General features: G+C 44.6%; 1 protein-coding gene across 1 annotated transcript; it reads right to left on the reverse strand.

Moving 5' to 3' along the window:
• Positions 1–5,138: 5,138 nt before the first annotated feature.
• Positions 5,139–11,029, reverse strand: fam78ba (family with sequence similarity 78 member Ba; the record flags this gene model as incomplete). The annotated part of the gene is made up of 3 exons (XM_080725256.1): positions 5,139–5,381; positions 9,352–9,631; positions 10,692–11,029. 3 exons carry the CDS (start codon positions 11,027–11,029, stop codon positions 5,139–5,141), a joined length of 861 nt encoding a protein of 286 aa, XP_080581382.1.
• Positions 11,030–13,071: the final 2,042 nt, after the last annotated feature.

Here is a 13,071-nt window from a genome sequence, read left to right on the forward strand (position 1 = left end):
TAAAACTGAAGCTGATAAATGGGAACTCTCTCCTGATTGGATGAAATTGGTAACCCGCCTGAAAAGGTATTTTCTGTTTATTAAAGAGGGGGAGAGACGGGGAGAGCCTGGTTATTGAACTAACACTGTAGCAATGGTTACGATCAGAATAGAGCTTTAACAAAAAAAAGTGAACAACAACCTTGTTTTGAAACAGTCGTTCCAGGTGGACCCCAGGTAAGTGATGGAGAGTTGGTAACCTAATGGACCCTTATAGATCTTTAACTATTTAGAGTGTAAATCTAAACCTAACGGACCCTTGCAGGTCCATTTGGTTTAATTTTTCGCTCTCAAGAGTTAAATTATAGTTACGCAATTCTGCATTACTCAATTTAAAAAAAGAAAGCCTACAAATTTGGGGAATGCAGAAAATGTGTTATTTTGGTCACAGTTTGCCTGTCCTCTCTCCTATGGCACCACATCAACACAGCATGGAATAATAGAGGACTAAATCTTATCCAACGACAGCAAAGTATTCTACGTTTTGGGTCTGAGAGGTCAAACCTCATCAAACGGTGGTCCGTGGCTCAAATGCTGCCCTATAAATAATCAGACCTTGATATGGAAAAGGGTTGAAAACCACTTTTAAAATATCACTTACAGCGCCTTTAGCTGAACACTGGAGTGTGTATATCGTCACTGTTGGGTGGAAACCTTGTATCACCCAGTTTCAAATTTGTACATTTTTTCACAAAGTAAAGCCCTGCTTCATCATACAAGGCTGTCGCACAAAAGTAGTGAAAACAGCAGATCTACAAGCACACAACGCCTCGCGGTGCGAGGCGTTGTGTGCTTGTAGATCGGCTGTTCTCACTAGTTTGAATAATTCTTAAAATGATAATTGCAAAAAGAACGGTTTTGGACATACAAGGTTTCCACCCGACAACGGCGATATGGAGGTATAATGTGAGGGAGATGGAGGAACAGAGAAGACAGTCAGACAGGAAGCAAGGTGAGTTCTGGACCTGGAGAGTGGCACAGATGGTGCATCGGTCACGTGACATGAATTACGTGTGGACAGGCCAGACAGGAACTTGGACAGGGACCAGAATGATCCCTACCTGCCTGGACCCGTCCTGATGACCAGTACAATGCAGACATACCTTAGTGTTGCAGTCGGGCAGATACCTCCTATCTCTGTATTTTAACCAAGACCTGGAATTATTTTATACTTTAGCAATTGAAAAATAGCAGATATACAAGCTCACGGTGTGGCACCGAGTGCCGCAATGCGAGCTTGTAGATCTGCTATTTTTGAAAAATCATGAAAATGTGTGCAAATCTTTGAATTTTTAAAGTGAACATTTGTAACTCAAATATGTGCCTCTGGGGGGTTCCTGATACATAATATTTTGAGACGGGGGTCGGCGGTCAAATAGATATAATTCTATACATGACATGTAAAAGTTTGAGAATCACTGACGTAGGAACATGCATTCTTTTTAAAACCGTAGAAGGACTTAGAAGACATGTATAGAATCGGGTCTTGAAAGAGTGGTAGGAGTTTGTTCTCCAACACAGGAGACTATAGGGCCCCTATTTTCGGTCATTTTTAAATAGTTCAAATAGCTGATCTACAAGCTCACAACGCAGTGATGTAGATTTAGAACTATTTTTAAAATGGACGAAAATATAGCTCTAGGGTTCAAGAAACCTACAGATTGCAGCATAAAAATAAATGCTTCTCTGACATTGCTTTACGAGGGACTATTGGATTAAAAGCAAACCTCAATGGAATCTCCTGACTGGACCACAACTGCATAACTGTAAGCTGCTCTATCATTTTTGGTTACAATATTTCAACAGCGTTTCAGCGACCTGTGGAGAAAAAAACACATGGCCCAGGGGATTGATTAGGAACGGATCATACCAGAGGTTCCCCGGTGGTTCAAACGGAAGGTGTGATGATGAGCAGCATAATGTTATGAGTTTGATTGTTGAAGGTCACCCATCTTCTCTGCAATCACGGCACAGTAAAAATCTCACTGTTAAAGGAGTAGTTCACCCCCAAAATGACTTTTTTCTATTGATTATTCACGCCATGGAGACTTGAGTTAAATAATATTTTTAGTTTTTTTGTTGCATTCCCAAGACAAAAAATGTATTAGAGTAAATTTACCCACATTGATTCCGGATGGGGACCCGAATCCATTTGGGTCCCCATCTGGAACGAATGGGGGTACATTTATTGTAATCACATTTTTGTCTCAGGAATGCAACAAAAAACTAAAAATATGATTGAACTCAAGTCTCCATGGCATGAATAATCAATAGAAAAAAAAGCATTTTGGGGGTGAACTACTCCTTTAAGTTAAAGGGGGTGCAAGTTATATTGTTTTAACAAACAAAAACAGACATATTTTTTTTCCCTTTAAGAGAAGCATAACACCCTGAGAGTTGCAAGTGTTAACCCTCACCCCAATGAACACTAAGGATTTTACTGTGATGCCTGTACGGGTTACTTCAACACTCAAAGTGCACTGTAAAGAGGGTTCTTTTTGAATTAACAATCAAGTGTTTTACAGCGCATCCAGTCACTCTTTGCTGTTACGTTTGAATAAATCAAACGATACAACGCAATCTTTTATGAATAAAAAAGAGAATAGATAGGAAGTTCCTCATCCCAGGGTGAGCCAAATACAAGTGCTATTAAGAAACAGCCCTGTTACAAACCAATCTATTTGTCCTACTTTGAATATAGCACATCACAAATTGCACCTCCTCCACAAACTATTAGTCCGGGAAAAAAACAGTGATTTTTGGCTGAACGTGGTTTCGTCGGTAAAAGTTTTTTTCTCAACTGATTCTTGTAGCTTGGGGTCACCTCTTAAGGATTCAAGAGGATGACCAGTGATATCCATTGAGCATTTTTTATTATTAACCCCTTAATGCCTGAAACATGGGCTCCCATTGACTTTCTATACAGGAGGAAAATACCCAGAAAAATATTTTTTTCTGGGTATTTAAGGAGGATCTGAGGGGTCTAACTAGGGGTTTGTCATGATGCTGAATCCATTGCAGGCATTTGTTTTGCACAAAAAACATTCCGTGGGCTAGAAATGGCCTCAGAAAACAATACACGTATGGGTGAGTATTCATGTTAGTCGGAGGCCTTAGGGTTTTTTTTCTCGTGCTAATCAGTCTAAAAGTGCAAAATTTTGCACAGATGTAGCTCAGGGCTTGCTCTAATGATTTAGCTAGGGCGCCCGAGTCTGCAACATTCGGGGTCGCCACAACGGCCAAATCAAGTTGGGCTCCCATCGACTTTAGTGATGAAAAGTGATGAGTCATCACTTTTCAGAGTTTTGTGGGTGTTGTGGTGACCCCGAAGGTCGCCGACCTAGCTAAATCATTAGAGCATGCCCTGAGCTACATCTGTGCAAAATTTTGCACTTTTAGACTGATTAGCACGATAATAAAAACCCTAAGGCCTCCGACTAACATGAATACTCACCCATACGTGTATTGTTTTCTGAGGCTATTTCTAGCCCACGGAATGTTTTTTGTGCAAAACACATGCCTGCAATGGATTCAGCTTCATGACAAACCCCTAGCTAGACCCCTCAGATCCTCCTTAAATACCCCGAAAAATAATCTTTTTCTGGGTATTTTCCTCCTGTATAGAAAGTCAATGGGAGCCCATGTTTCAGGCATTAAGGGGTTAATAATAAAAAATGCTCAATGGATATCACTGGTCATCCTCTTGAATCCTTAAGAGGTGACCCCAAGCTACAAGAATCAGTTGAGAAAAAAACTTTTACAGGCGAATCCACGTTCACCCCCATTTTTCCCGGACTATATGGCTCCATTACAAATTGATACGATCCAACTTATTGTATATCAGCCTGTCACACCGTGTGGGTCTTTCCTAAAACACTTTGTGTAAGTAAATTACACAAGTGTGACCACTGCCATGTGAAATATAGCCTTTGGCTCCATTCCAAATCAATAATGTAAAACCATACCTGTTGTATGGCTATGTTCCAATTAGTTTCCAGCCCCTCTGTAATGATTTGTGTGAACCTAATTCATATCTTATGAGCCTCTTATCCCTTTCTGTAACTGCAGTGGTATGGCAATATTCCAATTCAACTATTTGGCACTTAATGTGATTGATTGAAAAATAAGGCTTTTGTCAGCTGCATTTATTCAACGTTTCAACTGCTCCATCTCACCCTCTCATAGCCTGTCAGTCAAAAGAAAAGAATATCTGCTGTACTATGAGGTCTGGGGCATTGCAAGCTAGCGATGAAGATAATGTGGTCCATGAAGTCAAACAAATTAGTTTATCTGCCAAAGGAAAGTTGCAATAGAGCCACAGAAAATTGAATTTCTGAACAAACATTCATTCCAGTAAAGTCCAGAGAACACTATTGCAGCATCTTTTTTTAAGACCTTTATGCCAAGTGGTTGATCTTAATACAATCTGGTTGTGTGTGAGTTTTATCTTAACCTAACAGAAGATTAATATAATTATCTCTATTTAAATTTCAGGTATGTCCTTAAACTGTGGTACTGAATGAGCTAAAGGCCTTCACGCCCAGAATTGGCACTGAGGAACTTTTGTCCAGCTTGCATGGATGTCACGTCGGACATGGGATCATTTCCATTCAAAGTGTCTTCCGATAACAAGATGTATAAAAGAAATGCTATTTTGTGCCTTGTAAAGATTTATCGCTCTCTCGCGCGCTCTCTTTCATGCAATACGATCTACATAATAATGCAGGAAGCAGTTCTCTTAAACTTCGTTGGAACCTCTAAAAAAAACAGTGTTCTTTTTTTTTCCCTGGTCAAAAGGCAGGCTCAATTCTAGTGCAGTTCAAAATCAGTCCGTGGCCAAACAAGTGTTGGCGTGGCATAGGGCTCAGCTGCTCTTTAGAAACAGTTCTCAGCGGGCTTGCATCATGACACCTCGCTTACACCACGACTGCACCTCGCAATCGGTCATCTTAATCTTAATTCTTGGAGCTTCGAATTCCCTCTTCTCCGGTAGGCTTCGCCACTTCATTACCTTCGTCCCCAACAAACAACCTCTCTCTCTCTCTCTCTCTGTCTCTCTCTCCAAGTTTGTATATTTTTGTTGCAGGTTGACCCCCTTTTTATTTTGGCGGTATAACCACTAGCGGCGCCCCTCTGCGAGGCCTCCACATTAGCACCTGGGCGTCATTGGCGTTAGGTCTCCCTAGTGCATTGGGCGGGATGGGCTCCTGGTAGTTGAGGATGTGGGGCTGCTCCTGATGCGGCCGGCCCACCAGCGAGGCCCGCGAGCCCAGCGGCATATCTGGGTCCACGGCGATGTCTACGCGCATCCGCCACCGCACGGTCTGCAGCACAATGCGCTCCTGGGGGAGAAGAGAGAGAGAGAGAGAGAGAGAGAGAGAGAGAGAGAGGAAAAGTGTAACGTTAGTATATTTGATGTATCGTTGCTGCCAGGCAGAAACCTCTTATCTCCATATCGTCGTTGTCGGGTGGAAACCTAGTATCTCCAAGTGTCAAATTTCTTTCGCAAAGCAAAGCCCTGCTTCATCAGACAAGGCCGTCGCACAAAAGTAGTGAAAACAGCAGATCTACAAGCACACAACGCCTCGCGGTGCGAGGCGTTGTGTGCTTGTAGATCGGCTGTTTTCACTAGTTTAGATCATTTTTAAAATGATAAATGCAAAACGAACGGTTTTGGACTTACAGGGTTTTCACCCGACAACGACGATATTCTAAATTGTTGTGTTTCTTCGTAAATGAACGCCCCACTTGATCAAGCTACAGCATCACACAGAAGTATCAAAAATAGTAAATCGGCAAGCTTGACAACGCGGTGAGCTTGTAGATCTTCTACAGTATTTTCCGGACTATAAGGCGCACTTAAAAGCCTTTAATTTTCTCAAAAAACGACAGTGCGCCTTATAGTCCAGTGCGCCTTATATATGGATCATTCATTGACATTGACATTCCCTTTAGCACAGCTCCATCTGTTGGATGCATAACGCAACGGTAGCGTCTATTATGTGCGCCTTATAGTCAGGTGCGCCTTATATATGAAAACAGTTTGAAAATAGACCATTCATTGACAGTGCGCCTTATAGTCAGGTGCGGCTTATAGTCCAGAAAATACTGTACTCTTGCCTTTTTTGGAATTTGAATCCTGAAAAGTAACAGTTTTGGACATGTGAGGTTTTCCACCCGACAGAGACGATATATGATACGCGTGCAGCAGGCGGTGTACAGCATTGGGCATTAGAGGCACGGTCTATTTTAACTCCATGACGAGGAGAACTAGGCCCTGTGTTTCACACAACACCTCCCGCTCTGCTCTGCATCCTTTGTGTCCTCTCTATTCCACTGGCTCTCAATGTATGGTCCCGGGACCACCAGGGGTCCAAAAGGAACCCTTACCACACATCTATAACTCAGAGAGTTAAATTATTACTGAGCATAATACAGTGTAGACTGAGGGGTATCACGGATAAAAATGTTATCCAGTCAGAGTGCACGGCCTCATGCATAGCAAACTGGGGGTCCTTGAAATGAAAAAGGTTTAGAATCAACTGATCTACTCTTGATTGCGACCGTACGACGCAGATTAGTATGTAAACGGTCACAGCTTGACCGTATGTCTCTGTCTGTTTGTCACGTGGTTCTATGGGTTTGTCTGTGGTTCTTTGGGTTTGTCAGTGGTTCTATGGGTTTGTCGCTCTGACATCATGCTCTGATGTCACTGTGATGTCAGGGGAACCACTCTTAACAGAATGGGTTTGCCGCTCTGACATCACGCTCTGGCTTGATGTCCCTTTTATGCACATACGGTATATGCAGATAGCTGATGTCATCATGAGTCACACTTGCAAATGAATTAGGTAATTGTCGTTTTATGCCCATATATGGAGATCCCTGTCCCGATCGATATTAAGCGCATATCTGGGAATGCCCAGCCCATATTTGGTAATACCCATATATGGGCATGTTCTGACATCACATTGTTGACTATCATGCAGGGGTCTCCATATATGGGTAACTGGTCCAATATACATCACTGACCAGATGGCCAAGAATTGGCGCGAGGTCGCATGTCGCCATGAGGCGTCTTACTAGTACTACTTAGATTACAGCACCTTGCTGTTGTGGTGGAGTAATGCACTTAGCAGATCAGATGACACATGTCGTATATGTGTCATTTGATCCGCTAACTGCATTACTCCACCAGTAAATGCAATAAACACCTCCCTCCATCTGCCATAATAGAAAAGAGTTTTACTTATTTTCAAAGAAAGCGGGCTGCAGTGCTCTTTTCAGTGATACTGCTTTAATAAAGTGATGCAGAAAAGGTTCTATAGGCCTACTAGTGTACAGGTTCTCAAACTATTTCATGCCAAGGACCCAAATTGATATTGTAGTTGGCTGCATGTCAAGGTCTCCACTTAACTCTGACAGTATACAAATGAAACCAAATGGACCCGTAAGGGTCCATTTGGTTTCATTTGTATACTGTCAGAGTTACATACTTGTAAAGTTCAATTTAGACCTCCCAAAAGGAACCCAGAGAGTCTAGTTTTTGTCAAATACCTTGAAAAATAACCATAAAAACCAACGTGATAAAATCGTGTATTGTGATACAGCTAGGGGAAAATATCGTGATATTGTATTTTTCCATACCCCTATAGACAAGGCTAAGCTGATCGTCGGTCAGAGACACTCCACCCCAGTCACAATCTGTTCACACTGCTGCTGTCAGGCAGCAGTCAAATGCTGAACAAACAGACTGTAAGGGACAGTTTCCACAGCCTGGCTATATCAGGATGCTGAATAGACACGGAGTCTCCTTGTCAGTCTTACATGCTGCATTACAACGGTAACATGGCTTTATATTTACTTTATATCAGCCAAAGTTTCATGATTGTTCAAATATCAATTAAATCCCTATTTTGGACATGCCATTATCCACCTGTTTCCGCGGGAGTTTACTGGAGATTATTTGGACCACACTTCCGGTTTAACAGCAGACATACAAGCTCACGTTGCGTCGCAGATGCAGCCCATTGTGAGCTTGTAAATCACACTCGGCTGCGGCGCCGGAAGCTCGGTACAGCGTCTGCGCAATGCACTATGGGGCGTTGGAAACTCGTGGATAGGCAACAATTTTCTAACATTTTCAAAAGTCTTTCAAAGATTCTCAAAAATGGCAGATTGTGTCCCTTTCTGTGAGCTTATACAATCTTTTTCTCCAAATGATTAGGGATGGATTTTGTCCTTTTTGACAGAATATTGTTCAAAGTATTCAGTAACCGGGTAGTCTTGACTCTCCAAAATTGGGATCGTCATCATTGAGCTCAATAACCTGGCATGGGTCTGTCCGGCTCTAGAGTCCAGTGATTCTCGAAGTGGAGTCCAGGGACTTTGTGGGTTCCTTCATGGGGCTCTAAATTGACCCATACAAGTCTGTAACTCTGACAGTGTACAAATGGTACCAAGTATAGTGTCAGAGTTAAGGGGAGACCTTGAAATGTACATGTTTGAGAAACACTGCTCTAGAGTCTAGTCCAGTGTTACCAAAAGGAGAGATTAGACATTTGCCCGGGACCCAAACTAGTGAAAACAGCAGATCTACAAGCTTGTAGATCGGCTATTTTCACTACTTCTTAAGCATTTGTGTTCTAATTTATGGAATTTCTTCGACTTTTCTTTGATTTCTTCATGAAATTACTGCAAACGTCATAGAATTCTCTAAAAAATTGCTCTTTTGGGGAATGTTTCTTTTTTTTTTGAATAATAATGATTGAAAAACAAAATGTAGGAAACAAAAAACAAAGGGACCCATAACAATCTGTCTGCGACCCACGAATGGGTCCCGACCCACTGTTTGGGAAACAGTGCTCTAGAGCAGTGGTTCTCAACCTGTGGGTCAGGACCCCCAGGGGGGTCCCCAAATTATTTTCGGTGGTCCCCAGATGATTAACTTAATGTGCAACATTGTTTTCTCACTCAACAGTAAACAAGCAACATAATGTTTAAGTGTATCTGCACATTTGTAAAGTGACAATTTAAGGACTTTTTAATAAATCTATGACAAATTATACATTGGCCAAAAATTTTAAACATTAGAGGCTAAAATTGTGAAAATGGCCGATCTACATGCTCACAACGCCTCGAGGCGTTGGGAGTCGTTGTGAGCATGTAGATCTGCCATTTTCACAATAGAACCGTGCTATACAAAATGTAACGCCTCAACTCTTATAGTGCTCGTCAGGGTGGGAGGGGTCCCCAGTTAAAACATGATTATGTTGGGGGTCGTGGCCTGCGTCTAGAGTCAGAGTCCTATACCTTAGTGACGGAGTTCATGGCCACCAGCCAGGTGATGAAGCTCTGGTCTCGGGTGATGTGCGTCAGCATGGGCGTGTTGCTGTTGCTGATGGGCACGGCCCAGGTCACGCTGGGGTAGAAGTTGTCGTTCATGCTGACGGTCAGCCGCGAGGGCTTGGACGTGGGGCCCGTCAGCGTCACCGTCTCGGTGGTGTTGCCGTACCAGGGGTAGCTGACGCCGTCCGAGTCGCTGATGGCTTTCACCCGGCCCTCGCGCAGCTCCGGCAACTCCCAGCTGGACCTGCACGCATGTTGGGCAGCGAGCAGAGGGAGAGAGAGAGAGAGAGAGAGAGAGATAGAGAGAGAGAGAGAGAGAGGGAGAGGGAGAGGAGGACATGACTGAGAGAGATTCACTGATAATAACAATCTGCCATGCTCTACTATCTACCGGTGTGTGTGTGTGTGTGTGTGTGTGTGTGTGTGTGTGTGCGTTTGTCTAGCTATACTTATGGGGACCATACGCATGTTCACACACTCACATGCTGGGGACGTCTGACACAGTGGGGACAAAATCGTAGGTCCCCATAATTATTATCATTCAGGGAGATAGGGGGCAGTGTTGCTGAGTGTCTGGTGCTTTTTTTAAGCAAGTCCCATAATTCGCGTTTTCATGTCATATGACAGGTGTGTTAACAGAGTGGGGACCCCCCCAAAAAAATTTTTTTTTTCCTGCAGTTTTTGTGTGAGTGTGTGAGAGAATGGGAGAATGAGAGATTCACACACTACTAGCCAATCACAGGTCCGATATTTGCATACAATGACGTTGGCTTCAAGTCAGTTTTTCAGGCCTGTGGGACCACAGGAAAGTGGTGTCCCCATAATCGATGCAAACCCGCGCAGGTCCCCATAATGGATGCATACAAACATGTGTGTGTGTGTGTGTGTGTGTGTGTGTGTGTGTGTGTGTGTGTGTGCGTGCGCGCGTGTGTGTGCGTGTGTGTGTGTGCGTGTGTGTGGTGGTTCCAGAATCAGAAACAGTTTTATTGTCACATGCTGTGAAGGTGGTGGGATTGTACAGTATGTGTGTGTGGTGTGTACACACACACACACACACACACACACACACACACACACACACACACACACAAACACACACACACACACACACACACACACACACACACACACACACACACACACACACACACACACACACACACACACTCACACACACACACACTCACACACACACACACACACACACACACACACAGCAAAGAGAGTTCGCTACAGCCTGTATATATCTCTCGTGGACACTGACCACTGCACCTGTCACAACAACGAGCCCATGCAGAACTCACATGCCAATGTCCCCGTAGGTGTTGTAGAACTCCATCTGGGTGCAGGCTTGGATCCAGCCCACCACCCAGGTCTCGTTCCGGGGCACCGGCGGCATCACGATGCCCGCCGAGGCCCTGAAGTAAGGCGTCTTGTAGCGCAGGACGATGGGCGAGTTCTCCTCGATGACGGTGGGACACTGGTCGATGGACGCCGACACCTCGTACACCACAATGTTCTCCCGCCTGATCCTGGGCTTGCAGGCGATGCTCTGGAGGCAGCCCATGGTGCCGGCGAGTAGCAGAGTAAGCAGAACCGGAGAAGACAGGGGGAACCGATGACACCTGACCCGAATGTCCATCACATCAGTCCCCTTCTGGGTTCCACCCTTTGCCTTATGAAGAGCAGATCAGTTCAGTTGGCCATAATCATCACCATTTGGGTGTGAGGGAGAGGGGAAAAAACGAATTAACGGCATCACTCATGAAGTAAACCCATAGCCACCATTCGATCAGATACCAAAACATCCAGAATCATTTGTGGAGCGGATGGTAGGTATCCCAGGTCTCCTCTGCAGCAGCCTCCGTTCCCCGCGCTGTCTGCTGACTGCCGCACTGCCCTTGGTGTTTGTCCCCAGAAGCTGCAATGCCAATCCGGCCTCCCCTGGGCTGCTGCTTCCCCACCGCGCCCGCTCCTTCTTCTTTATTCCTCACGGTCGAGTCCACGCGGCCGGCGGCCGAACGTCGGTGCCCTGCCTTGGTCCAGCTGCTCCGGTGTCGTCGGCTCTGTGTTGTCATGTCAAGCGGCGCGGGGCGACGTGCAGGGCGGCAGCGGGGCAGCTCGGTGCGTCAGTGGATGATGTCTTTGTTTGGACGGTATATATAGGCTATATAGGGCTATACGGCTTGTCTTTTTAGCCCTACATCTGTGCGGAGACGACCATGACAGGCTAAAGAGCATGCACTACCTATACCGGCTGACTGTCCTCTTCGCCCGCAGTACACTCACGGGGTTTCAGCGTTTTATACACGACTAGCGCTCATCACCCGAGACGCGAATCCGCTGTAAATGGAGCGTTCTCCGGCCGGGGCTCCGTTCTTCAGGTGCGTAAAGAAGGATGCATGAATGGTGCATCGTGGATGGAGTCAGGCGGCGAGACGCATAAATAAAAATGTACACAAGAGATGGTGAATATGATCCATCCACCGGACTCTCGGTGACGGGATATGAGTCGCCTAAGTAGCCATTGTGTGTTGTATAGCCTATTATATTATTTATATTACAATAAGCCCCATCGTCGCTCGTGTTGGTCCTGAATAGTAGAGAATGTTTTGCTGCTCGGCGCTGTTCAGAGGCTCGGGTGCTGATGCTGCTGCTAGAGCCAGGCGGGGAGGGGGAGGGGGAGGGGCGGGGCGGGGCGGGGCGGGGTGTCATCCGACCTCTGCATCAGGAGTGATGCCAATGAATGATTATTTTGGTGTTGTACAACTTGTACATATTGTCATGTTTTTCAGTTGAAAGAAATTATAAATGGTAAAGTATAGGCTAGATTGTTTTATTAAACATGTAAGCCTACTATATTTGGTATTTCTAAAAACGGATGTTTTGGGGCAAAAGGGCACTTTGAGGCAAAAGGGCAAACCTTAATAATATAAAAATGTTTATGTTATTTAAAACAAAATCTGCCTAATGATGATGTCACTGGTAGGCGGGTTTCTGAACTGCCACGGTCTTTCTAAGAGACAAAGACAGAATGGGGAAAAAGTGCTATCATGAACATTAATGAGGATAGGTTGAAAAGTGGTTACTCCGCCGTAAATAACATCTAGGCTCATTTTCCTACTTATATTGTTCCAAAATGACTGTCATGGCCGGGGTCTATTAGGCAGAAATGCCCCTGTTGTCCATGCAGTTTCCCGGCCCAGCAGAATCCAGTAGCCCTTATAGCATAGACCGGAGCCCATAAGCCTATCGCTTTTACACCATTTGTTGCAGTCAAAAGTGTTTTTTCTTTCATGAATGTGTTGTCATTACAAACACATCCATGCCGTGGTTGTCCCACACAAGCCACCACGTCTCATAAATCATGTTTTGGGGTGAGCATTCTGCACAACTGCCAATCAAAGTGACTGCACTCAATCACATGGCGTGGCGTGTCTTTTCCGGGACTTGACAAAACTAACATCTGTTTAGCAGAGTGTGGCGGCCTGTGTGGGACAACTATGGCATGGATGCGTGTGTAATGGCAACTAATAACAGATTTAGAAAAGACAAAAAAAAAAAACACTTTTGACTGCAACAAATAGCGTAAAAGCGATAGGCTTATGGGCTCCAGTCTATGCTATAAGGGCTGCTGGGTTCTGCGGGGGAAACCAGACAACAACAGGGGCATTACATTTCTGC

This window comes from Nannobrachium achirus (genome assembly GCF_963921795.1).
Source record: "Nannobrachium achirus genome assembly, chromosome: 5".
Classification (NCBI taxonomy): domain Eukaryota; kingdom Metazoa; phylum Chordata; class Actinopteri; order Myctophiformes; family Myctophidae; genus Nannobrachium; species Nannobrachium achirus.